Raw genomic sequence first — 25,760 nt, 5'->3', positions numbered from 1 at the left:
TCTCCTGATTGGCTGCATTTTGCCCCTCCGCCCGGCTCGGCCCAGCCCACCCAAGTGCAATATCGATCGATCACTGTCACTTACAAAACACTAAATGCATAACTGCAGCGTTCGCAGAGTCAGGCCTGATCCCTGCGATCGCTAACAGTTTTTTTGGTAGCGTTTTGGTGAAATGGCAAGCACCAGCCCCAGGCAGCGTCAGGTTAGTGCCAGTAGCGCTAACACCCACGCACCGTACACCTCCCTTAGTGGTATAGTATCTGAACGCATCAATATCTGATCCGATCAGATCTATACTAGCGTCCCCAGCAGTTTAGGATTCCCAAAAACGCAGTGTTAGCGGGATCAGCCCAGATACCTGCTAGCACCTGCGTTTTGCCCCTCCGCCCGGCCCAGCCCAGCCCACCTAAGTGCAGTATCGATTGATCACTGTCACTTACAAAACACTAAACACATAACTGCAGCGTTTGCAGAGTCAGGCCTGATCCCTGCGATCGCTAACAGTTTTCTTGGTAGCGTTTTGGTGAACTGGCAAGCGCCAGCGGCCTAGTACACCCCGGTCGTAGTCAAACCAGCACTGCAGTAACACTTGGTGACATGGCGAGTCCCATAAGTGCAGTTCAAGCTGGTGAGGTGGCAAGCACAAATAGTGTCCCGCTGCCACCAAGAAGACAAACACAGGCCCGTCGTGCCCATAATGCCCTTCCTGCTGCATTCGCCAATCCTAATTGGGAACCCACCACTTCTGCAGCGCCCGTACTTCCCCCATTCACATCCCCAACCAAATGCAGTCGGCTGCATGAGAGGCATTTTTATGTGCTCCCGAGTACCCCTACCCAGCGAACCCCCCCAAAAAAGATGTTGTGTCTGCAGCAAGCGCGGATATAGGCGTGACACCCGCTATTATTGTCTCTCCTGTCCTGACAATCCTGGTCTTTGCATTGGTGAATGTTTTGAACGCTACCATTCACTAGTTGAGTATTAGCGTAGGGTACAGCATTGCACAGACTAGGACACACTTTCACAGGGTCTCCCAAGATGCCATCGCATTTTGAGAGACCCGAACCTGGAACCGGTTACAGTTATAAAAGTTACAGTTACAAAAAAAGTGTAAAAAAAAAAAAAAAACACAAACAAAAATATAAAATAAAAAATAATAGTTGTCGTTTTATTGTTCTCTCTCTATTCTCTCTCTCTCTATTCTCTCTATTGTTCTGCTCTTTTTTACTGTATTCTATTCTGCAATGTTTTATTGTTATTATGTTTTATCATGTTTGCTTTTCAGGTATGCAATTTTTTATACTTTACCGTTTACTGTGCTTTATTGTTAACCATTTTTTTGTCTTCAGGTACAGCATTCACGACTTTGAGTGGTTGTACCAGAATGATGCTTGCAGGTTTAGGTATCATCTTGGTATCATTCTTTTCAGCCAGCGGTCGGCTTTCATGTAAAAGCAATCCTAGTGGCTAATTAGCCTCTAGACTGCTTTTACAAGCAGTGGGAGAGAATGCCCCCCCCCCCCCATCGTCTTCCGTGTTTTTCTCTGGCTCTCCTGTCTCAACAGGGAACCTGAGAATGCAGCCGGTGATTCAGCCAGCTGACCTTAGAGCTGATCAGAGACCAGAGTGGCTCCAAACATCTCTATGGCCTAAGAAACCGGAAGCTACGAGCATTTTATGACTTAGATTTCGCCGGATGTAAATAGCGCCATTGGGAAATTGGGGAAGCATTTTATCACACCGATCTTGGTGTGGTCAGATGCTTTGAGGGCAGAGGAGAAATCTAGGGTCTAATAGACCCCAATTTTTTCAAAAAAGAGTACCTGTCACTACCTATTGCTATCATAGGGGATATTTACATTCCCTGAGATAACAATAAAAATGATTAAAAAAAAAAAAAATGAAAGGAACAGTTTTAAAATAAGATAAAAAAGCAAAAAAATAATAAAGAGAAAAAAAAAAAAAAAGCACCCCTGTCCCCCCTGCTCTCGCGCTAAGGCGAACGCAAGCGTCGGTCTGGCGTCAAATGTAAACAGCAATTGCACCATGCATGTGAGGTATCACCGCGACGGTCAGATCGAGGGCAGTAATTTTAGCAGTAGACCTCCTCTGTAAATCTAAAGTGGTAACCTGTAAAGGCTTTTAAAGGCTTTTAAAAATGTATTTATTTTGTTGCCACTGCACGTTTGTGCGCAATTGTAAAGCATGTCATGTTTGGTATCCATGTACTCGGCCTAAGATCATCTTTTTTATTTCATCAAACATTTGGGCAATATAGTGTGTTTTAGTGCATTAAAATGTAAAAAAGTGTGTTTTTTCCCCAAAAAATGCGTTTGAAAAATCGCTGCGCAAATACTGTGTGAAAAAAAAAAAATTAAACACCCACCATTTTAATCTGTAGAGCATTTGCTTTAAAAAATATATAATGTGGGGGCGTGGCCTGGACCAGCATGGCGTGAGGAACACTGACTGAGAGCTCCGCTTGCCCAAAATCCGTATCCACCATTCTTGGGGTAACAACCACCGCAAATACCGACTAATTCAAACTGCCAGCAGTGGGAAAACATAGAGAAGATGTCTCCTCCAAAAAAAGGCACAGACGCGGCCGCTAAACTTGCAAAATTCCGCCTACAAGATAAGGCGGCCGCGGAGGAAAATGGCGCCGACCAGCCCGCTCCGTCGGACTCAGCTGCAGACGATACTGCCCGGGTCCTGGAAGCAATCTCGGACTGCAAGAGCACCCTCACGTGTAAAATAGAGGAGGTGAAGGTGGATGTGTCGCTGATCCGACAGGACTTGCAGAAACTAAGAGAACGGGTTACTGATACAGAGACACGGATCAGCCAGGTGGAGGACGACATATCGCCATTGCAGATAACAACGGAAAGACTACAACACCAGCTGAACATGGTACTTATAAAGCAGGACGACATGGAGAACCGTTTGAGGAGGTGCAATCTGCGGTTTGTGGGATTGCCGGAGGGTGAAGAGGGTGCTGACCCCCCCTCATTCCTGGAGAAACTCCTAATCTCTACCTTTGGCCGGGCTGAATTTTCCACCTCATTCGTGGTGGAGAGAGCACACAGATTGGCCTCCAAACCTCCTCCCCAAGGTGCGCCCCCTAGAACATTCATTGCCAAACTGCTTAATTACCGGGACCGCGATGCCGTCCTCCGCCTCACCAGGCTGAAGGGCAACATCCCTTTCAACAATGGAGAGGTCAAAGTCTTTCCAGACTTCTCGGCAGAAGTTCAGAAAAAGCGCGCGCAATTTACAGAAGCCAAACGACAACTGCGGATCCGCCAGTACAAATATGCAATGCTCTTCCCGGCCAGATTGCGTGTGATCGGTGAAGACAGGGCCCACTTTTTCGATACACCAGAAGCGGTACTCGAGTGGATGGAAAGCAGAGCAGTTCCGGACCGAGCACCCTCATAGGATCCTCTAGGATTTCAGATGACAGCTAAAGCCGTAAATCGTGCCTGACGCCTGAATGCAATGCCAACAACTGTGACAAGCCGGACTTTGCTTCATTAAGGTACTGTACCATACAAGTTCATGTGGAGCCGGCCATCACCTTGCCAGTGAACTTTCTCATATTCACCTTTCACTATACCCTGCTATGCCTCCCCTGTTTTACCGTCCCCCTCCCCACTCCGGAGCACACCTCCGCAATCTCATCTGGCACACGCCTCTGTCCCCTATGCACATACCATCCATCATGGATGATAACTGTTTTCTTTGGCAAGCAGAAGCCCTTCATGACTTCCAGAAGACACTCTCCAGCATATACCTCTGCATATCTCTCCACACCCTATCATCCTGGAGGTCATGTTTTGGGAGTCAAGTCCCTCATGTTACTGCTCGCTCTTCAGCGATTTATTGTCCCCCTAGATGCAGGACTCCTAGTGGGTCCTGTTTTTACAGGAATTCCATGTAATGTTCGCCAAAAGGCGCAAGTTTTGTTTCCCTGGAATGTACGGGAACAGCAGCCTGCCCCTGTGTTAAGTGGGAGAGGATGTCTGCCTGTGCAGCCCAGAGTGTTAATTTATAAGTTGAAAAAGTTTTGTTGTTGTTTTTCCTTCATACAGGCTAATAGAGATAAGAGGAGTCTTCATTGCAGATATATGGTTTATATATTGATATACATATGCCTCTGCGCTGGGGGGGGAAAAATTGTGGATTCAGGCCCCAGGGTTGGAAAACCATGGATCCTGACTCTGCCGCCTAGGTTGAGATGGGCGGGGATACATACTCTCCTGTATTGCAGGCTACAGCGGGGCGGCTGCTCCGCGATCATGATGGCGAGCTCAAAACTAAACAAATTTAAGTATGGTTTCTAAGTTGAAATGTGTTACGTGGAACGTGCGAGGTATAAGGGCTAAACCCAAAAGAAATGCAACCCTATCTATCCTCAAAAATATGCGAGCTGAGATAATGGCCCTAACGGAGACACATCTTACTGGTCAATTGTTGTCAATACTTAAAAAACCCTGGGTGGTGTGGTTGTATAATGCCCCGTACACCTCCAACTCTAGAGGAATCGCACTATTAGTGGCGAAGACAGTGCAGTTTGTTTTACTGACGCTCAAATCAGATACACAGGGCAGATTCCTGTTTTTACACGCCAAGCTAAATGGGCTAGAAATACTTATTCTTGCAGTATATATACCTCCCCCGTTCCACTTCAATGTTTTACATGAAGGCCTTGCTTTTATGGCTCAACACCCTACTGTTCCGGTACTGTGGATGGGGGACTTCAATAATGTGCTAGACAGGGATCTCGATAGAATGAATACGCAATCACCTAATATTCCCTCCCCCCAACTCACTAGATTCGGTAGATTACTTGGTGAGATGGCCCTGGTTGACACATGGAGATATCGCCACCCACAGGACAGGGCCTATTCCTGCTTTTCAACATCTCATAATTCAATGTCTAGGATTGATCTTATTTTGCTATCCCGCTCCCTTCTCCCTATGTTGGAGGACGTGGGCTTTTACCCTCGTACACTATCAGACCATGCCCCATACTGGGTTGTGCTTAAACTTGACTCCCCGCCCAATACCTATACATGGAAACTCAACCCCTTCTGGTTATCGGTGGTACCCGGAATAGAGGAGATAGGGATTGAGTGGGACATATTTTTTCAACATAACAGAGCCTCAGCGCCTCTTGAAATAGTATGGGATGCCTTTAAATCCCATGCTCGCATGACACTTGCCCAACACATAAATAAACATAAGAGGACGTCCTCACACGTAATACACCAGGCAGAACGAGTCTTGACAGAGCTGGAGAGGGAATTTACATCTAACCCTACCCCCTCTAATGCCGACCAACTAAAACAGCAAACCCGTATAGTATCCAACCTACACTTTGAAAAAGCGGAGAGAAACATATTCTACACAAAACAAAGGCAGTATGAATGTGGAGAGAGGGCGGGACGCCTCCTGGCATACTTAGCTCATATAGACCTCAGACCACCCACGGTAGTATCTCTTAGAGGCACTAATGGAGAAATGATTACCGAACCCGATAGGGTAGCGGAAGAATTTCGCTCTTATTTCTCAGCGCTCTACACTTCCACGGTTGATAATGACAATAAAGATGCAGGGGCACTATTAGCGAATATAGCAATACCTACACTATCCCAAACCCAGATTGAAATGCTGGAAGCCCCAATATCTACAGATGATATTATTGATGCGATATCCCACCTCAAAACCTCGAAAGCACCTGGATCTGACGGCCTCCCCCTAGAATTCTATAAAACATATCTAGATAACATTGTCCCTAAATTGCACGAACTATATGCACATATGTTTAAATCTGGCTCTATCCCCCAATCCATGACTGAAGCTTATATAGTGCTCATACCCAAACCTGGTAAAAACTTAGAAATCCCTGAATCTTATCGCCCCATTTCGCTTCTTCAACTGGATATAAAGATTTTGGCCAAGATCCTGGCGTTGCGTCTAAATAAAATAATCCTTACCCTGATCCACCCGGATCAAACGGGATTTATGCCCACCAAAAATGCAGCCCATAACCTCCGCAGACTACATATGAATTTACAGGCTCAACATGACCAAATGGGATCCAGAGTTGTGGTGTCTTTGGATGCCGCCAAGGCATTCGACTCCGTTGAATGGACATATTTATGGCAATGCCTAGCTAAATTTGGATTCGGACCGAAATTTATTAGATGGATTCAGCTAATGTATCAAAATCCCAGTGCCAGGGTCTTGGTTAACGGGAGAGTCTCGGGCGCCTTCCCCCTCTCAAGGGGGACGCGCCAGGGATGCCCGCTATCTCCTCTACTTTATGCCCTCGCGGTGGAGCCCCTTGCGGCTTCATTGAGATCTCACCCGGGCATTACGGGCCTGCGGAGAGACACACTGGTGGAGACAATCAGTCTGTACGCAGATGATATGCTGCTGTACCTATCAGATTCAGGCCCCTCTTTGAAGTTAGCACTAGAGACCATACAAACATTTGGGAAATATTCGGGTCTTAAAATAAATTGGGACAAGTCCCAAATCCTCCCTATAGACATAGGTGCACCCACACAAAGTCAAGCTTCCTCCCCCCTTACGATAGTTAGTAGCATGAAATACTTGGGGATCAATGTCACCCGCACTCCCGTAGAATACACCAAACAGAATATAGAGCCTCTGCTCACAATTTTGAAAGATAAAATCCAGATCTGGGCTAAACTCCCCCTGGGGGTTATGGGACGTGTGAACCTTATCAAGATGATCTTGCTCCCCAAATTCCTTTATGTTTTTTGGCATGCCCCGATATACCTGCCACTTAGGATCTTTAAAACAATAGAAACAATTCTTAACTCATTTGTATGGGGAAGGTCTCGCCATAAACTATCTTGGCAAGTATTAAAAAATCCCACGGACCTAGGTGGCGTGGCCTTGCCTGATTTCAACCTCTATTATCTGGCGGCGCAACTATCACACTTTTATTATATAGACAAATGCGATAGGGAACGTTACATGACCCTACTGTGCTCCCAATATACCCACCTCTACTCCCATCCATTTCAAATCATCTTTAGAGACCCTGCAGATCCTCGGATATTGGGGGGAGGTGGCCCGGGCCTAATATCCACCCACTGCAAGGTGTGGGCAATAATAAGACGCAGAATACATGCCCTTCATACACACTCACACACGCCGCTTTGGGGCAACCCAGGGCTGAAAGAACTTTTGTCTCTGCCAGATTATGGAATATGGGTCGCTGGGGGGGTGACTATTCTCTCAGATGTATACAGAGACAACATATTGAAATCATTTCAACAACTCAAGGATGAATTTAGCCTCCCTAACTCCATGCATTTCAGATACCTGCAGCTCCGCCACGCTCTACAGGCCCGGTTCCGCAATGTTCCTCCCAATGTAGAACAATTGGATATTCTAAATATCATTAAGGGACAAGATTCCTCTAAACTTATCTCGATATTTTATATATCTCTACTTCGGCCTACGGCTGTGAAAATAGCTTACAGTCTGCGGGACCGATGGGCTGGGGAGGTGGGGGAGCTGGAGGATGATGAATGGGAAGATGCGTTGGATAATTGCAAAACTGTGTCCACCAGGCTATCTGATCGCCTCACCCAACTTTACATTCTACATAGGTCATACTTGACTCCGGCCAGAATGATTAGATTCAAACCTACCCACAATCCCTTATGCCCTAGATGTGACAGCCCATCTAGCTCCTTTTTTCATCTCCTCTGGGTATGCCCGATTATACATGACTACTGGTCTCACATAGTGCGATTCATACACGATGAAATGGGGTCTCCTCTTAAACTATGCCCCAAGCAGTGCATTTTGGGAATTTTCCCAGATCCAGATTCAGACAAATTCCATATCATCTTTCTCAGGGAGGCACTGTTTGTGGCCAGATTACTCATAGCTAGAAAATGGATGAGGAGGGAACCACCAACACTCCAGGAATGGATAGCTGCCATTAATGCTGTTTTACCATATAAGAAAGAAATATATGCCCATAGGGGCTGCCCGTCTAAATATGGGAAAATATGGGACTTGTGGTTAAACAACGCAGCCACATGCAACACAACTACTGAATAGATTCTAGTAGAATATCCCCCTATTATATACACTGATGTGATGAAAACAAAAAATTACCTCTCAACGCAAATGACATACATGTGTTTGGTAAATACCAATAAATACGTGCATATGTGTTATTGATAATGTCCACGTTGGTCGTGATAGATATATTCTGTATTTTAAACATTGCTGTGTATCCCCTCGTATGTCAATGTATTCAATATTCTATAAATGTGTACTCTTTTTAAATAAACAACAACTTTTTGTTTGTAAAAAAAAAAAAAAATATATAATGTGTGATGGTTCAAAGTAATTTTCTTGCAAAAAAAAATAATTTTTTCACGTAATCAAAAAGTGTCAGAAAGGGCTTTGTCTTCAAGTGGTTAGAAGAGTGGGTGATGTGTGACATAAGCTTCTAAATGTTGTGCATAAAATGCCAGGACAGTTCAAACCCCCCCAAATGACCCCATTTTGGAAAGTAGACACCCCAAGCTATTTGCTGAGAGGCATGTCGAGTCCATGGAATATTTTATATTGTGACACAAGTTGCGGGAAAGAGACAATTTTTTTTTTTTTTGCACAAAGTTGTCACTAAATTATATATTGCTCAAACATGCCATGGGAATATGTGAAATTACACCCCAAAATACATTCTGTTACTTCTCCTGAGTACGGGGATACCACATGTGTGAGACTTTTTGGGAGCCTAGCCGCGTATGGGACCCCGAAAACCAAGCACCGCCTTCAGGCTTTCTAAGGGCGTAAATTTTTGATTTCACTCTTTACTGCCTATCACAGTCTCGGAGGCCATGGAATGCCCAGGTGGCACAAAACCCCCCCCAAATGACCCCATTTTGGAAAGTAGACACCCAAAGCTATTTGCTGAGCGGTATAGTGAGTATTTTGCAGACCTCACTTTTTGTCACAAAGTTTTGAAAATTAAAAAAAGAAAAAAAAAATTTTTTTTTTGTCTTTCTTCATTTTCAAAAACAAATGAGAGCTGCAAAATACTCACCATGCCTCTCAGCAAATAGCTTGGGGTGTCTACTTTCCAAAATGGGGTCATTTGGGGGGGGTTTGTGCCACCTGGGCATTCCATGACCTCCGAAACTGTGATAGGCAGTGAAGAGTGAAATCAAAAATGTACACCCTTAGAAATCCTGAAGGCGGTGATTGGTTTTCGGGGTCCCGTACGCGGCTAGGCTCCTAAAAAGTCCCACACATGTGGTATCCCCATACTCAGGAGAAGCAGCTAAATGTATTTGGGGTTGCAATTCCACATATGCCCATGGCCTGTGTGAGCAATATATCATTTAGTGACAACTTTGTGCAAAAAAAAAAAATAAATAAATAAATTGTCACTTTCCCGCAACTTGTGTCAAAATATAAAATATTCCATGGACTCAACATGCCTCTCAGCAAATAGCTTGGGGTGTCTACTTTCCAAAATGGGGTCATTTGGGGGGGGGGGTTTGTGCCATCTGGGCATTTTATGGCCTTCAAAACTGTGATAGGTAGTGAGGAGTAAAATCAAAAATGTACGCCCTTAGAAATCCTGAAGGCAGTGATTGGTTTTCGGGGCCCCGTATGCGGCTAGGCTCCCAAAAAGTCCCACACATGTGGTATCCCCATACTCAGGAGAAGCAGCTAAATGTATTTTGGGGTGCAATTCCACATATGCCCATGGCCTGTGTGAGCAATATATCATTTAGTGACAACTTTTTGTAATTTTTTTTTTTTTTTTTGTCATTATTCAATCACTTGGGACAAAAAAAATGAATATTCAATGGGCTCAACATGCCTCTCAGCAATTTCCTTGGGGTGTCTACTTTCCAAAATGGGGTCATTTGTGGGGGTTTTGTACTGCCCTGCCATTTTAGCACCTCAAGAAACGACATAGGCAGTCATAAATTAAAGGCTGTGTAAATTCCAGAAAATGTACCCTAGTTTGTAGGCGCTATAACTTTTGCGCAAACCAATAAATATACACTTATTGACATTTTTTTTACCAAAGACATGTGGCCAAATACATTTTGGCCTAAATGTATGACTAAAATTGAGTTTATTGGATTTTTTTAGAACAAAAAGTAGAAAATATCATTTTTTTTCAAAATTTTCGGTCTTTTTCCGTGTATAGCGCAAAAAATAAAAACGGCAGAGGTGATCAAATACCATCAAAAGAAAGCTCTATTTGTGGGAAGAAAAGGACGCAAATTTCGTTTGGTTACAGCATTGCATGACCGCGCAATTAGCAGTTAAAGCGACGCAGTGCCAAATTGTAAAAAGTGCTCTGGTCAGGAAGGGGGTAAATCCTTCCGGGGCTGAAGTGGTTAAAAAACCCAGTGGGGTTGATTTACTTAAGGCAAATATTCTGGTCAATTTGCAAGGGAATTTTCCCTTAACAACCCACCAGCATGTCTTTGAAGTGTGAGAGGATATGCTACAGAGCATATATTTTCTTTTAAAATTAAATATACACTTGCAAGTTAGAAAAGTTTTCAGCTCCTGATAATGTAACTTTAGATAAAACATAAAAAAAATCATATCAAAAGGCAAACTGAAATTAGACACTAGAAGAATAGAATACCTGACCTTTTCCTGGAAGGTGAAGACAGCTTTTCATGCATGTGGATTCCATGCCCCGGTGGTCTTGAAGGTTCCTCTTCCACCATATCTCCCCAGGATGTGTTCTGTCTCCACGACTCTCGAGCTACAAGATCAAGCATGCATCAGGTAAACAGAGAACAGTTATCTTTTTTCTGTCTGCTTTTTCACAGTTAAATGCTACACAATATTTTTATTCTATGCCTTAACATGGGCTACTGTAATTTAAATTTCAGGTAATGCAAATAAAATTAAAAAAAAAAAAGTCTACATCCTGCAAGGACTATGTTCACTGACATGTATGAGTTCAAGTTCAACTCCAGGAAAATGTAATATTCTACATTACCGTGGGGCTGTGCCTGAACTGCAAGGGTTAACTGCTTGTTTAAATCTAGGGGGCATAGAAAAGAAGATTTACTTAGTCAATCCTCCAGGCGACTAGACCAGTCCCCGCAGTGTTATCTTCCCCATGCTCCAGCAGTCTAAAGACCTTATGTCGTCAAGACCATTGCAGGGACAGTCCACCTCTGGGGCATGGAGGAGCGCCCTCTGCCCAGGAGCGTAGGATCATGTAAATAAAAGTGCTTTTACTCTACCCTACCCTTTACTCTAGGATAAACAAGCAGTTAACCCTTGCAGTGTGGGTTCAATTTCCCATAGTTAGTGCAAGTAAACTCCAACAATAAATTTATATTATTTGCTCTTAATTGGTCTATTAAATACACCATTGAAAGCTAGCTTTTTAATGTACTTGTTTAAGAATTGCAAAAAAAAAAAAAAAGTAGCCGTTTATTCAGCCAAACATTTTGTGAACTTCCTGTGCTTTCTGCCTCAGGACTGTTATCAGTTAGCGTTGTTTTTGCTAACTCTGTAAACTACAAAACACCACCACTGTGGAGAAGAAAGGAAGATTGTTATGTAGCCCTAACACAGTGTTATGTTGTCCTAACAACATACTCCCTCTCCTAGGGTGACAACAACACTGCTCAGTATGGTAAACAACGTAGATTTTCTAAACATAAAAGTAGTAAATGGAAATCGCTTGTTTTCACATGGTAGCTTTACTGCTTTTTTCCTACATTACGTTACCTTCATAATCTGCTAAAACCTCATTCCAGTCCATAGACATCCCACTAATTGACATACCGCTGCCCACACTGGCCTGCAAAAAAAAAGAATAAATAAATATTTCATATAGGTACAGGCAACCTGCAGAATGCTCAGTACTGAAAAACTACAAGGACTTTCACGTGTCTGGGTTTAAAAAGAAAATTAACAAAAAAGGCTGCTAGCATTGGAAATACTAAAAGAAGGAATCTTGCTCAGACAACTGTCATCAATTTAATTATAGTTTTAAAAATTGCTTAAGTGGTTTTAACAATGAAAACTAAACTAGGATCAGCCAACATACGAAAACACACCGCAGACTTACAGAGAAATCACTTTCATTGTCTATTTCAATGTCATTCTCCTCTGCTTCAATCTCTCTGGTTAACTGTTCTTCCTCTGCTATAGCACTTGCTATGGCCTCTTCATTAGCTTTCTCCAGGCGGTCTGCAAGCTCTTCTTTTTTAGCAAGTACCTCTGCCATGGACTGCAGGAAAACAATAAGCAGAATATTAGAAATCAGGTACCTGAGAAATCTTACATGTCACAGACAGCAAAAATATATCTTACTATAGAAAAATTACATATGCTCCAGTAATATTAACACAATTCCATAATTACAATAAAATCTCATTTTTGTTTTTTTCCAGTTGACAGAGCTTCCCCAACAAAGATGTCCTTGATTTTAAACACCCTTCTTTGAATCAGTAGAACTGTGGAAGATCTGTAGTTTAATAGTTACTAATCTTCTTTATTTTAAATATATATCCAATGCAATCCTTGAAAATTGGAGCATCAAGCTATTAAAGGACATGTATTCCCCAAACCTACTGACTCCCACATGCTGGTTCTGGTACATGGTCATGTTCCTCTATGAAAAGCAGATCAAATGCAAAGCTTTCACAAAATACACGATGTTCCAGAGAACATTTTATGCAAACTGTATTCATCTTAAAGTCAACCTGTGACCAGAGGTTGGACAATAAATTAAATTACTTAGAGATTTATAATAAGCAGTAAATAGATTTTAAAACAAGCCTAAACTGAGCTCTGTAGCTGCTGGCACTATAGAGTAATTCAGCCTCAAAAAAAAAAAAAAAAACAGAAACTATGAAATCTTGTTGCAGTGATTTTCTGGACAATTTACAGCATTACATTACATTACAATCAGCTGTATACATTAGAAGGCAAGCAAGGGAATACCAGATGTTATTTCCATGCTTCTGCGGTGACCTTTGAGACTGATTTGTTCCACAGTGCCTATTTAAGCAGAGCTTGTTTTAACAAGCTAACTGCTTGTTAGAATATGTAAATATAGCCTGACCACAAGTTCCCTTTAATTGCATTTGAAGTAGTTACTCAAATGAGTCCTAATAGAATGTATCAACACATATTCATGTGATCTGCATGCACAATTCCACAATTCAACAACACATGCAGAAGTATAAAATAATTAATGCCATTCATGCTGAGGGAAAATCATGCATTATTTAATAGTACAAAAATGTAATTCTAAGGCCTCATGCACACTGGTTTCTTGTAAACGACAGGAGAGAATCAGCATTCTAAACTCACCTAAGCTGCATTATTTCAAACCAGTTAGGGCAAGTTTAGCAGTGTTTGGAGTTTGAGTGTTTATTTATTTCATTTGCCAGAATTTAAATTTATTCCAGCCATTGAAATAAACGCTAAAGAAGGGCTTGACAATCCCCACCCGAATTCTCCCCCCCCCCATGTATCCAGAGCTCCGCTTGCCCATATTCGGGCACGGGACCAGCATAGCAGGTGCCTTGCAGTAGAGGGGAGGGAGGAGCGCGGACACACATCCGCTCTCCTCCCCTTCTAGTTGTTGTACTGGAAGTGACGTGTGACACTGTGTGTCACTTCCAGAATGTAAAGCAGTGCGATGTCCATTGCAGTGCATTATATTCACTGGAGTACAGGGGAGACATGAAGGGTCTTTTAGAGAACCTGTCACCAAAAAAAAAAAAAAATCATAACACATTTTCCCTTATATGATGGGAAAAAAAGTAAATAATTTTTTTTTTCTTAATTGCAAAAAAATTAAGTTACATCCAAGCACATAAAATCCCCCCTCCAAAAAAATTGAGGCCTCCCACATATACGTATGCATGTACAAACATAAACGCACGCGGCGGGGCGCCTATGCCTAAAGACGTTGATTGCGACACACGCTACATATCACTGCACATGCCGGAATGAGAGCAATAATTAGCTAGACCCCCTTTGGAATGATAAACTGATGACCTATAGGGGGCTTTTAAAGTATCTTCAATGGAAAATATAGGGTATTGACATGTAGGATATCTATTTACTCGGTGCAACCTCAGTTTTTATATTTTACCCTTTGCAGTACTATTGTGTGACATAAAAAATTGGGACTACCACTATTTTGCTCCCTAGGTTGTCTGCTTTCATAAAATATATAATGTTTGGGGGTTTTTGTAACCTTCAGGCCTCAAATAATTGTTCAAACGTGTGCAAAAAAAAAATGCTCTGGCTGTGAAAGGTTTAAAGGATAATAAGTTCACCTTCGGGAAACATGTTCTACCTGTAAGATTTGTTAGTTTAAAAAAAAAATGGCTCCTAACTTTGTTAGCTGGCTCCTAGAGTCAAAGCAAATTTGTCAAGCCCTGTGCTAAAATCCACAATGCGCCTAGCGTTCAGGCGCGTTTAACAGTATTTATGCACATTTAACAACATTCAGAGTTTTTTGTGGTCAAAATTCCCTTTCCTGAATGTGATTTAAGAGTGTTCAGAAAACATCCTCTAAACTCCCCTTCTACTAAACTGCTAAAAATTTCCATGTGTGCATGGACACATAGGATAACATTAGGGGAGTTCAAGGGCAGGGAAAAAAATGCCTAAGCTCACAAAATCAGAAGCAGTGTGCATGAAGTCTTATAAATTGCTCATAAACTGAGAATATCTCAATATCATTATTCTTTAAAAATTACAGATTTAGAAATGTCTAGTTTGGTTAGTAGAAATTACAATGTAGCAAACAAAACTGTGGAAAAAAAAGGCATATTAGCAAGGAATTTAGACTTAAAGTTGTATGACACAAGCTATCCTTGCTATCTGGGGTTCCGTAAGAAAGATTTACCCTTACTTTTTGACCTGCTGATGATTTCCTTCAAACAGGAAGTGAGAGAAAATCCGCAACAGGGGCACAGACAGAAATAAAAATCTGACAGGGGTTTCAGACCTACTCTACTAAATAGATACAGTTTATGTCTGCCGGAGTTGCTGTTGCATAGTTCCAAACTCTATCCAAAATGAAGAAAAGTTTTGGCAGGCCATGGGCTTTTAGGGCTAGGTCCACACAAAACATTGTTTTAATTAGGGTGGGTGGGTTGAGTGGGGGAGTGTTTTATTCTGCACTTTTATCTCTAGATATACTACCAGCAACAATCTATAAGTCTATGTATCCCAGGCATCAATCTGTGTCTGACAACAGAAAGAGGCCTTGAGGTTTCATACATGCAATGCTTTCTCTCATTCAGCCCAGCGGACTGAATGACAGAAATCCACAGATTCATCCATCCACACTAAACAGCATAGATAGACTAATCTCCCCTGCTGATTATGGTACTCAAACCGCTGGCACCTTCAGCTGTCAGAAATTCCATACAGTAACTGCAACTGATTGGCTGCTGTCACTGCTTGCTCAACTCTTTTCCACCAGATGACTTCGATTTCTCAACTGAAGTTTGTTGAGCTGGGTGGTGTCAGCACAGCCATTCACAGCTTGAATATCAGCCAATTCACAGACATTATCTGGAATCTGAGTAGTGTATGGCCAGTTTTAGCCTAGTGGCTATTCAATGGATTGCCCTGTTACTCATCTACAGTATCTAATAGGGAATGCAGAAACAGGATGAGATCAATTGCTATCTTATTGGTTGAAGTAAAGTGCAGTACCCTGGAGGGGAGTATTGCCACTGGAACCCACATCCAGTGGCTGATCGACCCACCACAATCTAACTATTGGGTGAACCTGAATTTTAAAATAGATCTAAACCCTTAAATCACTTTTAGCTATTCTACCACCACCTCCTCTAGTCTAACCGAAACGAATAAAATTAGCACTCTAACATTTATCTTTTAGAAGGTTTAGGCTTTTCCCAAAATACTGGCAAACTGGTAGTTTTAGGAAAGAGCTAGCTGGGCAAAGTAGGGATCTGTATGCAGACAGGGGGTGCTGAATGACTGGCAGCAAAATACGTACAGGGTATGCAGTCTTTTTAAAGGAAAAGCATAAGTGAATTTTCAGTATGCACATATTTTGAGTTATTATTTCAGTATTTTATTTGAAGAAGTTTTTGATATGTCTTTCACACTATTATATGGTTACGCTTTCATTTATTTTGCTATTGCATAAGGTGTAGTAAATACTAGATTAGAAAAAGGAAAAAAGGATCCCCTATGTGGTGGATTTTTAAGGCACGGTAATTTACAAAAGATTTTATATTGAGTATTAGGTTAATTTCAAAAAACATTTATTTAGAAAATATGTAGAAAAGTATAACAATAAAAACATGGAATGTTTAAACATATCTGCAATTGTTCACAATCAATACAAAATTATACAATACAGTTTGATTTCTTGCACCTGACGTGTTTCAGAGCACTCAAATATGTTTTCTTCTTGTTTATACCCCTGAGGAAGGAGACCACTTAGTGAACTGAAATGCGTTGGGTGCAAGAAATCAAACTGTATTGTGTAATTTTGTATTGATGGCTAACAATTGCAGATATGTTTAAACATTCCATGTTTTTATTGTTATACTTTTCTACATATTTTCTAAAAAAATGTTTTTTTGAAATTATCCTAATACTCAATATAAAATCTTTTGTAAATTAGCGTGCCTTAAAAGTCCACCACATAGGGGATCCTTTTTTCCTTTTTCTGCAAAATACTGGATGTGGTACCACCCACTGCTCAACATCACTGGCCTAACATTTTTTTCTAAATACTATAGGTGCAAGGGGTAGAGTGGATTAACCAAAACAATCCCTCTATCACACTGCTTAAAGTGTATGTCTAGGGAAAATGAAAAAAAAATATGAAGTACATATGGTATCTGCATAATACATACATGCTTCCATGTGTTTTGTCATGCTTCGAGCACAGAAAAATAACTGTTGATCCTGCCTGAAATCATCTAGTGATCTCCTAAATTCATATAGTGAGATAACAACAGTGTCTCTGCTGCACTGATATCTCAAGCAGTGTTGAAAGCCATGCCCAAGTCCGACTAAAAGATCTGACTATCCCTGCTTCCCTCCATATGCATACACTGATTTCTTTCCCAGCAAAACCATACTATTGCCTTGACTTCCAAGAGCCTGCCTATCTGTGTGCAGCGAAAGTGTTTTTTGTAGACATAGTGCTGAGGGCATGCCTACATCAATAGGAACTGATGTAGAAAATTACGTTTCTGGCAGGATCACCAGGTATTTTTCTGTACATGCAAGAAACATGAGGAAATGCAGATGTATTGCTCAGATGTATGTTTATATATATATATTTTTTTCCCTTCACACAAACACAATATATACAGCATATAAAAAAGCAAAGGCATATGCTGAAAAAGCTAGGCTGCTCACACTCTGAGCTTTCCTTTACAAAGCTCACTCTTACATGCATTTGCCTTAGTAAAGGACAGAGCACAAATTAACATGCAATGCCACAATACAACAAAATGGTTGTTTGTATTATTGAACCTTTCATCCTAAACATCTGTAATAGAATTGCAGAGTGATGAGAAGAGTTTACCTGTTCTGAACAAGTACACCATGAAAAACAATTAGATAAAAGAGAGACAATTATTAAGATTTAGTTCCATTAAATAGGCTGGCACTTGCATCATACCGTAGGGGGTTAGGGGAACCCCAAAGCTTTTGGCAAACAACACCCTTTCTGCCACCAAGAAAAAAGCAGTCATCATCCAGCATTCACTCTTGACGTACAGCTGCTGAAATATCTCTCTATCTACCAATTTTCAAAACTACATAAAGAAAATATTAAGAAGTGCTAAGAATATAATAAAGAACCTAAACTGACCTGTGCAATCATAGAAGATAAACACAAATTAGTCTTCCTTATTTAGACAGCTGTCTACCATAAACCAAAAAAGTATACAGTGTTCTGACTAGGGTCCATGCCTTTCTTAGGACATCATTTCAATATGCTAAACAAGGTAATATACGATTCCTAAAAGGAACCAGCAAGGATGGACTACCTCCATTCAGATAAGTGTCTAAAATAATAGAGCAACTAGTGATTCTTAAAGTGTCACTAAACCCTCATCATAAAAAAAAAACTATCAAAAATGGTGTATTACATGCTGTTCATACTCAGTCACTATGAGATTATTTTCTGTATTCTGCAAAAAACCTGGTTAATCCTGCTGTTCTCTATTCCCCCCCTTCTGTCCAAGTCCCCAATGCAGTTGGGTATTTTGCAGAACAGTGTTGGCAGCTCTGCACAAGCTCAGTATTCGTTGAGTTTCTATGCTGAGCATTTCCTCCCTATCACATCTGAGCAGAATGGAAGGTTAGCATGTTAGCTACCTTGTTTTTTAAGCTGACCTATTAGCTAATTTAGTTGCATTTTGGGAAAACAAAATCATTTTAATCCACCAGGCTGTCATTCATACATAATCATCTCATTGCACTTAAACATTTAGATAATCACATCTTAACAAAACTTCATACCATACAACTTGAATAGAATCCAATTAACAGTTATGACACACTCACATTTAACAAAATGCTGAAATTGAGAGTCCTATGAAGAAGAAAAAAAGAAAAGCACATAAAAATGTTCTTACCAATTTTCCAGCACTCACGTTTGAAAGATCCATTTCAGTACCACTTTTCCTTCCCTCTGATGGGTCAGCAAGGCAGGTGACATCAGAATTTCTCATCCTAGAAAGGGGGTCCAAAAACTCAACTGGAATGTCCAGACAGGGTAGTTTTGGGGCTGACTGGGAAGCAAAGGATCCTGTTGACTTTATTTCTTCTAAGGCATTGTGAACAGTGAACTAAAACAAAACAAATCAATAGTTTAATATTTCACATTTGTTGATAACTACTAAATATGTTTCAATAGAATATAATAGGTTATATAGTATATGGTATTATTAAAGTGGTTCTAACGGCAGAAATTTTTTTTATCTTAATGCAGCCCCCCTACTACTTACCTGAGCCCCATCTCAATCCAGCAATGTCCATGAGAGACTCGGCTGGCCGGGACTCTCCCTCCTGATTGGCTGAGACAGCAGCGGAGAACCATTGGCTCCCGCTGCTGTCAATCAAATTCTGTGAGCCAATGAGGAGAGAGGGGGCGGGGCCGTGGCTCTGTGTCTGAACGGACACACAGAGCAGCGGCTCGGGTGCCCCCATAGCAAGCTGCTTGCTGTGGGGGCAGGAGGGAAGGGCCAGAAGGGTTGTAGAGTGACCCGAGAATAAGAGGATCCTGGCCGCTCTGTGCAAAACCACTGCACAAAGCAGGTAAGCATAACATGTTTGTTATTTTTAAATGAAAATGAAAAAACTAGACTTTAGTATCGCTTTAAAGGATAACTGAAAACAGGATAAAATGAACAGTACCTCGCTCTAATATAAGGTTACGTGTACTTGGAACTGTTTCTTAAATCTGAGATGGATGCTGAATAATGAATTTTCCCATCAGGTTGTAAAATACTTGTGGAATAGGGAGAAGGCTTTCAGTTGGATGGTGTGGCACTTTAGGCAATGATTAATCTGTTGTGAACCAAGCAGGATATTAATTCAATGTAGAGTGGGAAATAAAGTATCATTTACTAAATTATCTGCTTTCTAAAGTATAACTCTCCAGTGGAGGGTCGAGAAAAAATACTAATGCTCAATTATTTGCTAGTATTTTTCTTGTGTAGCAACTGTTCAATGATTTTATTAAAAATAGCTATATTTAAAGTTCAACCACACAGTAGACCGAAGGAAGACTCCGAAGAGGTATGCCCCGTACACACGGTCGCATTTTCAAACGGAAAATGTTCGATGGGAGCTTGTTGTCGGAAATTCCGACCGTGTGTAGGCTCCATCGGACATTTTCCATCGGAATTTCCGTCACACAAAATTTGAGATCTGGATCTCAAATTTTCTGACAACAAAATCTGTTGTCGTAAATTCCGATCATGTGTACACAATTCCGACGCACAAAGTTCCACGAATGCTTGGAATCAAGCAGAAGAGCCGCACTGGCTATTGAACTTCATTTTCTCGGCTCGTCGTACGTGTTGTACGTCACCGTGTTCTTGACGTTGGGAATTTCCGACAAGATTTGTGTGACCGTGTGTATGCAAGACATGTTTGAGCCAACATCTGTCAGAAAAAATCAATGGATTTTGTTGTCGGAATGTCCTATTGTGTGTACGGGGCAGTAGACCCCATATCTATAGTGGTACAAGGATCAAGATCTCCACCAGTTACCTCAGATGATTCCGAGCAGATGGCCCCCAGAATCATTAGGGGGAGTATGGTCTGAGGTCACCAATAGCAGACATGTTGCAGCTGCATAGTGGTAATGCACCTGGGCCCAATCTGTGAGGCAAGGCCTCAGGTGCACACAAACCTACAGAGTTGGTGATTATGTGAATTGGGTGACTGCCAGCTGAGGAAATCTGCCTGCTAAATGTGCACACCCAGAATATAAACTTTGGACAAGGCAGGAAAGTGGAGTTCCTCAGAACTTCCTAGGTGACTACTGGGATCAGAAGTCCAAGTCTGGGAGTGGTAAAGTTTGAAATTTTTCCTGAAGAAAGACTTTGGCTTGAGCTGTGTTTGGGATAAGACCCAGACACTTCAAGCGATGAGTCGGTTCCAGCACTGAAAGTTCAGGATATAGCCAAACCTTCACAAGGTCTGAACTCTCCAGGCAATATTGTCAGCTAGACCTGTGCTGGCTGTTCCCTCAGCAGTAGGTCCTCTAGATATCCCACAATGAGAATGCCTTGGGAATGTAGGCAAGACCCTGGTGAATAATTGAGTTGTGGAAGACAGGCCACATGGCACTGCCACAAACTGGAAGTGCTAATGTGCTGAAAAATTGGAGCATGCAAGTTTGCATCTCTGATGTTCCCAAAGGCCAGAAAGTTTCTTTGATGAAGAGAGCCTTTGACAGCCCTGGTGGATTCCATGCAGAATTTCTGAGACTGGATAAAGCCATTTATGGCTTTGCGATCCAAGATTTGGTTTGAAAACTGCGCACAGGTAGAACCCTGAAATCATTCCACTGCTGGTATTGGGGCAATAACTTTATGGGTTGCAGGAAAGAAATTTGCTCAATTTCCCCATCAACACAGCCACTAGCAAAAATCGCAAGACAATCCATCAGGCTGGATGTACCCAATTTGATCAACTGATTAACTTGGTACATTCAGCCTGTCCATCAATGGTTCGAATCAGGAACCGGACAAAATTTGAACTGTGTATGGCCAGCCGTAGACCTAAAGCATTAGCGTTTCTGCTACCAGAAGAGCAGTGATAGCCATCAGATGTAAAATTTAAGAGATAAGCCCAGGAGATGTCATGCAGCTCCTAGAACTTACAGTAACTTACAGTAACTTATAGTGTGCCTTCACTTTTTACAAATTCCTGGAATTCAGCTTTAAAGGAATCATTACCATAAAAAACAACAGTAGGTCCTAAAGCAACTGAAAAAATTCCCTTTTGTTTTCCCAGTTGGTGAAAAGTTCACTGTAAACTTCGTCCAAGGCCCTCTGACATCTCCTATTTTATATTGAGAGTGGCTGGGGTGATAAATCACAAAGCAACCACTGACATCCCCTTCATTGGAATAAAGTAGAAGTTGTTAGAAGGTGGGGACTTGTAATTTGCTAAAATGTGCAAAAGCACACGTGAAATCCATTTTCATGCACTGCCACTGAAGTCTATGTGGCCAAAAAATGTGCCTTGCCACCAAGGCAGCCATCAGAAATTTTGGGGCCTCCTACACAGCTTTAGGCCTAGGCCCCCTGAGCCTGACCACCAACATTCCCTAGGGCCCACCCACTGGCTGTCCAACCGAATCTGCTCACTGGTCAATCCAATGAGTCCTTCGGTGCACCCAATTTTATTTTAACTCTTACAACTTAATATATGAAAATGAAGCCAATCCAGCAAAGAGACATCCCCATATATTCAGCAATTAGACATCCCAATCCAGCAAAGAGACATCCCAAACCAGCAAAGAAAAGGCCTCATATATTCAGAGACAACCCAATCAAGCAAAGAGACATCCCCATATATTCAGCAAATAGACATCCCAACAACCCAGCAAACCGACATCCCCATATATTTAGCAAAGAGACATTTATTCAGAAAACACACATTCCAATCCAGCAAAGAGCCACCCCCATATACTCAGCAAAGAGACATCTCAATCCAGCAAAGAAACATCCCAATCTACCAAACAGACAGCCCCATATATTCAGCAAAGAGACAGCCCAATCCAGGGAAGACATTCCAATCCAGCAGAGACATCCCCATATATTCAGCAAAGAGACAGCCCAATCCAGGAAAGACATTCCAATCCAGCAGAGACATCCCCATATATTCAGCAAAGAGACATCTCTTTGGCTGCATCAGCTTACTCTGTGGCTGCCCTGCTTTAGCAATTGCTAGCTACTACAGCAGTAACAGCTCAGTCTTGTTGGTTGGGGCCTGGGCAGCTGGGCCTCTCAGGATGCCCGGGCCCCCTACATATGTATGAGCTGTCCGCTGCTGATAGCGGCCCTGCTTGCCACACCACAAATGCCAGATCTCTTGTCATGACTTAGCACAGGTTGGCCAATGCACGGTAAATCACAAGGTGTGAATAGGGCCTAAGTTGTGCATGCACATACCTTTGCATTCAGTCTTTCCAACCCCTTTTCCCTTGATTTTCAGAAAGCCATAAACAAGATTCTTTTAATACTTGTAGCATTGTGTAATGGCCCGCCCCCTTTTGCCTACCTGATAATGTGTTCGGCATTAGTATGACGGTAAGCCTTACTGGTCCACAGGAACAAATCTTTGTAGAAATGACAGGTGTCTCTAAATATGTTTTTTTTTTCCCCAAGATGATACTGGCACAGTAAGGCTCCCTGTACACTACAGCTCCTAAGCTTTAGTTTAGAAGCTTTTGGCATTTTTTTTGCCAAAGCTCCTAAACTTGACTCCATAAAAGCTCATGTGTCAATGTACAGATAGGCTTTTATGATCGTTTAGGAGCTGCTGCGGTTAGGGGAGGTTAAACCTCCCTCTCCTGAATGCGGAAAAATCACGTTCAGTATAGGCGTTTTGACCGCCGGCTACAAATCACGTTTTCCCGAAGTTGGCGGTCAAAGTAGGCTATTTGTAAATGAAGCCCAAGGTTCATGTACATGACTGCAAAAACTACATTTTTTTTATTTTACATGAATGCAGGCTTGCTAGGATCCCCATGCACACAGTTGCATAAAGCTCAGTAAAACCCTACTGTGTTCTGATCTGTAAACGCAAAACAGAAAAACATCCACAGTCCTGTGTATGGACTTTTTTTTTTTTTTACATTGCACGCTTGCAAGCATTTTTGCTAATGTTTCTGTTTCAATAGTTTTACTGAAAGTTTTCAAGAATTTTGTGCTTATGTTTTTATGCCTACAGCATACAAAGCAAATGTACTCTATTGTAGTAAAAGAGCCACCTGCATCATAGCAACAAAGGAGGCTAGGCAGCAACACCTGCCTGTGTCCTAGAACCAAAGGCTCCTAGGTGGCAAGAGCCATTTGCATCCTAGCAGTGAACCACGCAAAAACCTCCTGTGTCCTAGTAACAAGGGACTCTAGGTGGCAATAGCTGCCTGTGTCTTAGCAACTAATAGTCTGCATTTACAGTCTACGCTTGTACGCATGTAAACAATACAGGAGTACAGCATCTGGACAAACTTAAAATCCGATTGTGTGTTAGATGAGCCCTAACTTCAACCCTATAAGCAGTTTCCCCCAATGCCCCTCCCAGGATGCACCCTTTCCTCCGTTTCAGTTTGCTGCATGCAGAACTATCAAACCATTTAAAACATATACACTGCTGTTTTTTTTTTCTCTGTCTTTATACTGTATTATATGCCACTAAATTACTTTTTGCCATCAGAGCCCTTTTTTATGTGTGTGTGTGTATGTGATCAGAGAATTATAAATGAAAACCACAAACTTTTTGTATTTCTGCAAACAATGAACAGTGCACAGAGCTCTTCAGAATGCTGTTCTGACGCCAAACCCTGCTCCTACACTGAAGGTTTAACCTGCTTACAGCAAATATCTTTGGTGGTTTGGGAAGTTTTCCGGAGTAAACCTTGGAATGACATGAAGGCTTCTCAATCCTATTACTCACTGAGTCATTGCCAAAGATTGTGCCCTGTAATCCCTTGGATGTTCTTTGCTTCTGTGCCTGTGCTGGTGATGACTTCCTTGAAAACATGTTCTATACAATGATATCATTCACCAGAAATCTTTTATTTACTATCGTACTGGGTCAAAGTACAGACATCTTTTTCCACCCTTTGCTTTACCTATAATTGATGTTACACTGCTCAAGGGCTGTCAGAAATATATCATAACAAATCATCTTTGATCAAAAAATTTCAGCTTAAAATACTTAAACTTGTAGTAGAACACCAGCCACTCTGATTTTTTTTTTATAAATTTTACTAGGCTTTATTAGAAAAAAAATGCACACACACATAAAGTGCACAAAAGTGGGAAGCAGACTCCCCCCGAAAATAGAATCAAAACATCTGGCGTAGGTACAATACATAGTACAAGTTAATCCAGAGTGCATTTGTTTGGGGGAAGTAACTGGTGTGTTGAAAATGGAAAGGTCTCTACTACTCCATAGGGTAGAATAGTGCTGGCTACGGTTAGGGTGTATTCTGCCCCTGTCACTATGTGCACACAGGAGGGAAAGGGATAGACAATGATGGGAGGGGGTCCAGTTGGAGTAGGCCCAAGTAGTGCTTACATTAATATATTATTTTAAGGATGCTTTGGAAGAGGGTTAAAGCTAGGGTTTGAGAAAGAAGAGCAGGAGAATTTCATCCAAGTGCTCTATGTTGCAATAAAGGCTGGGTACAGGTCATGTAGTTGGGCTGTTAGTTTTTTTCATTCTCACATCTCTGTTAAAGTGATTGCAAAGCCTCATTTTTTTTTAAATAACAAACAGGTTTATACTTACCTGCTCTGTGCAATGGAATTGCACAAGCAACTCCGAACCTCCTCTTTTTGGGTCCCCCGCCGATGCTCCTGGCTCTTTTCCTCTGCTGAGTGCCCCCATAAAAATCCACTTGCTATGGGGCATTTGTGCGGGCTTGCTCCTGAGCCTTGCTGTCTGCGTCTATTGACACAGACAGCGGGGCTCAGCCCTAGCCCCGCGCTCCCTTGTCACTTGAGGGATATTGATACCATCTAATTCAGGGAGTCGGCAACCTGTCGATCGCATGCTACCTGTCGACCACCAGCAGGTGACAGGGAGCTTGCGAAGACACCACTGCCTCACAGACTCAGCACTTACTACAGAGTGGCGCGGGCGCACGAGCTGCCAAGCCTGTCTGGCAGCCCCTGCATACGATTGGCTAGGGGTGGGGAAAGCCTCCAGAATAGCTTGAGCGGGTTCCAGCTCTTGTACGAACGCACCCGAGCTCTGTCCCAGAGCCCTGCGCTTAGTGAGCTCATCCCCACCGCCCTGCCTGCTCTCCCATCTATCCAAGGTGCTTGTGGGATGGACGAGAGTGGAGGGCTGGCGGGGATCAGTGCCTGAACATGCTGCTTCCCTGTGCTACTCTGCATCTCGTAAAAACTTCTGCACCCTCCTGACCCCACAGTACTATTCTCTCCTGGTCCCCAATACCATACTCTTCTGAACCCCTA

General features: G+C 42.1%; 1 protein-coding gene across 6 annotated transcripts in view; it reads right to left on the bottom strand.

Moving 5' to 3' along the window:
* Positions 1 to 25,760, bottom strand: part of SCAPER (S-phase cyclin A associated protein in the ER) — a 500,548-nt gene that overhangs the window by 315,709 nt on the left and 159,079 nt on the right. For 5 of the 6 annotated variants that reach the window (XM_073619203.1, XM_073619204.1, XM_073619198.1 and 2 more), the window contains 4 exons: positions 18,666 to 18,878; positions 12,131 to 12,292; positions 11,788 to 11,860; positions 10,687 to 10,804 (listed from right to left, as the gene is read on the bottom strand). In XM_073619203.1, the coding sequence (XP_073475304.1) occupies positions 10,687 to 10,804; positions 11,788 to 11,860; positions 12,131 to 12,292; positions 18,666 to 18,878 (566 nt within the window). The remainder of the gene's footprint in view (positions 1 to 10,686; positions 10,805 to 11,787; positions 11,861 to 12,130; positions 12,293 to 18,665; positions 18,879 to 25,760) is intronic. The other variant, XM_073619202.1, reaches the window with a different exon arrangement.

The sequence above is a fragment of the Aquarana catesbeiana genome, linkage group LG03 (genome assembly GCF_042186555.1).
Source record: "Aquarana catesbeiana isolate 2022-GZ linkage group LG03, ASM4218655v1, whole genome shotgun sequence".
In the NCBI taxonomy this organism is placed as follows: Eukaryota; Metazoa; Chordata; class Amphibia; order Anura; family Ranidae; genus Aquarana; species Aquarana catesbeiana.
This window is presented reverse-complemented; position numbering and strand designations above follow the sequence as displayed.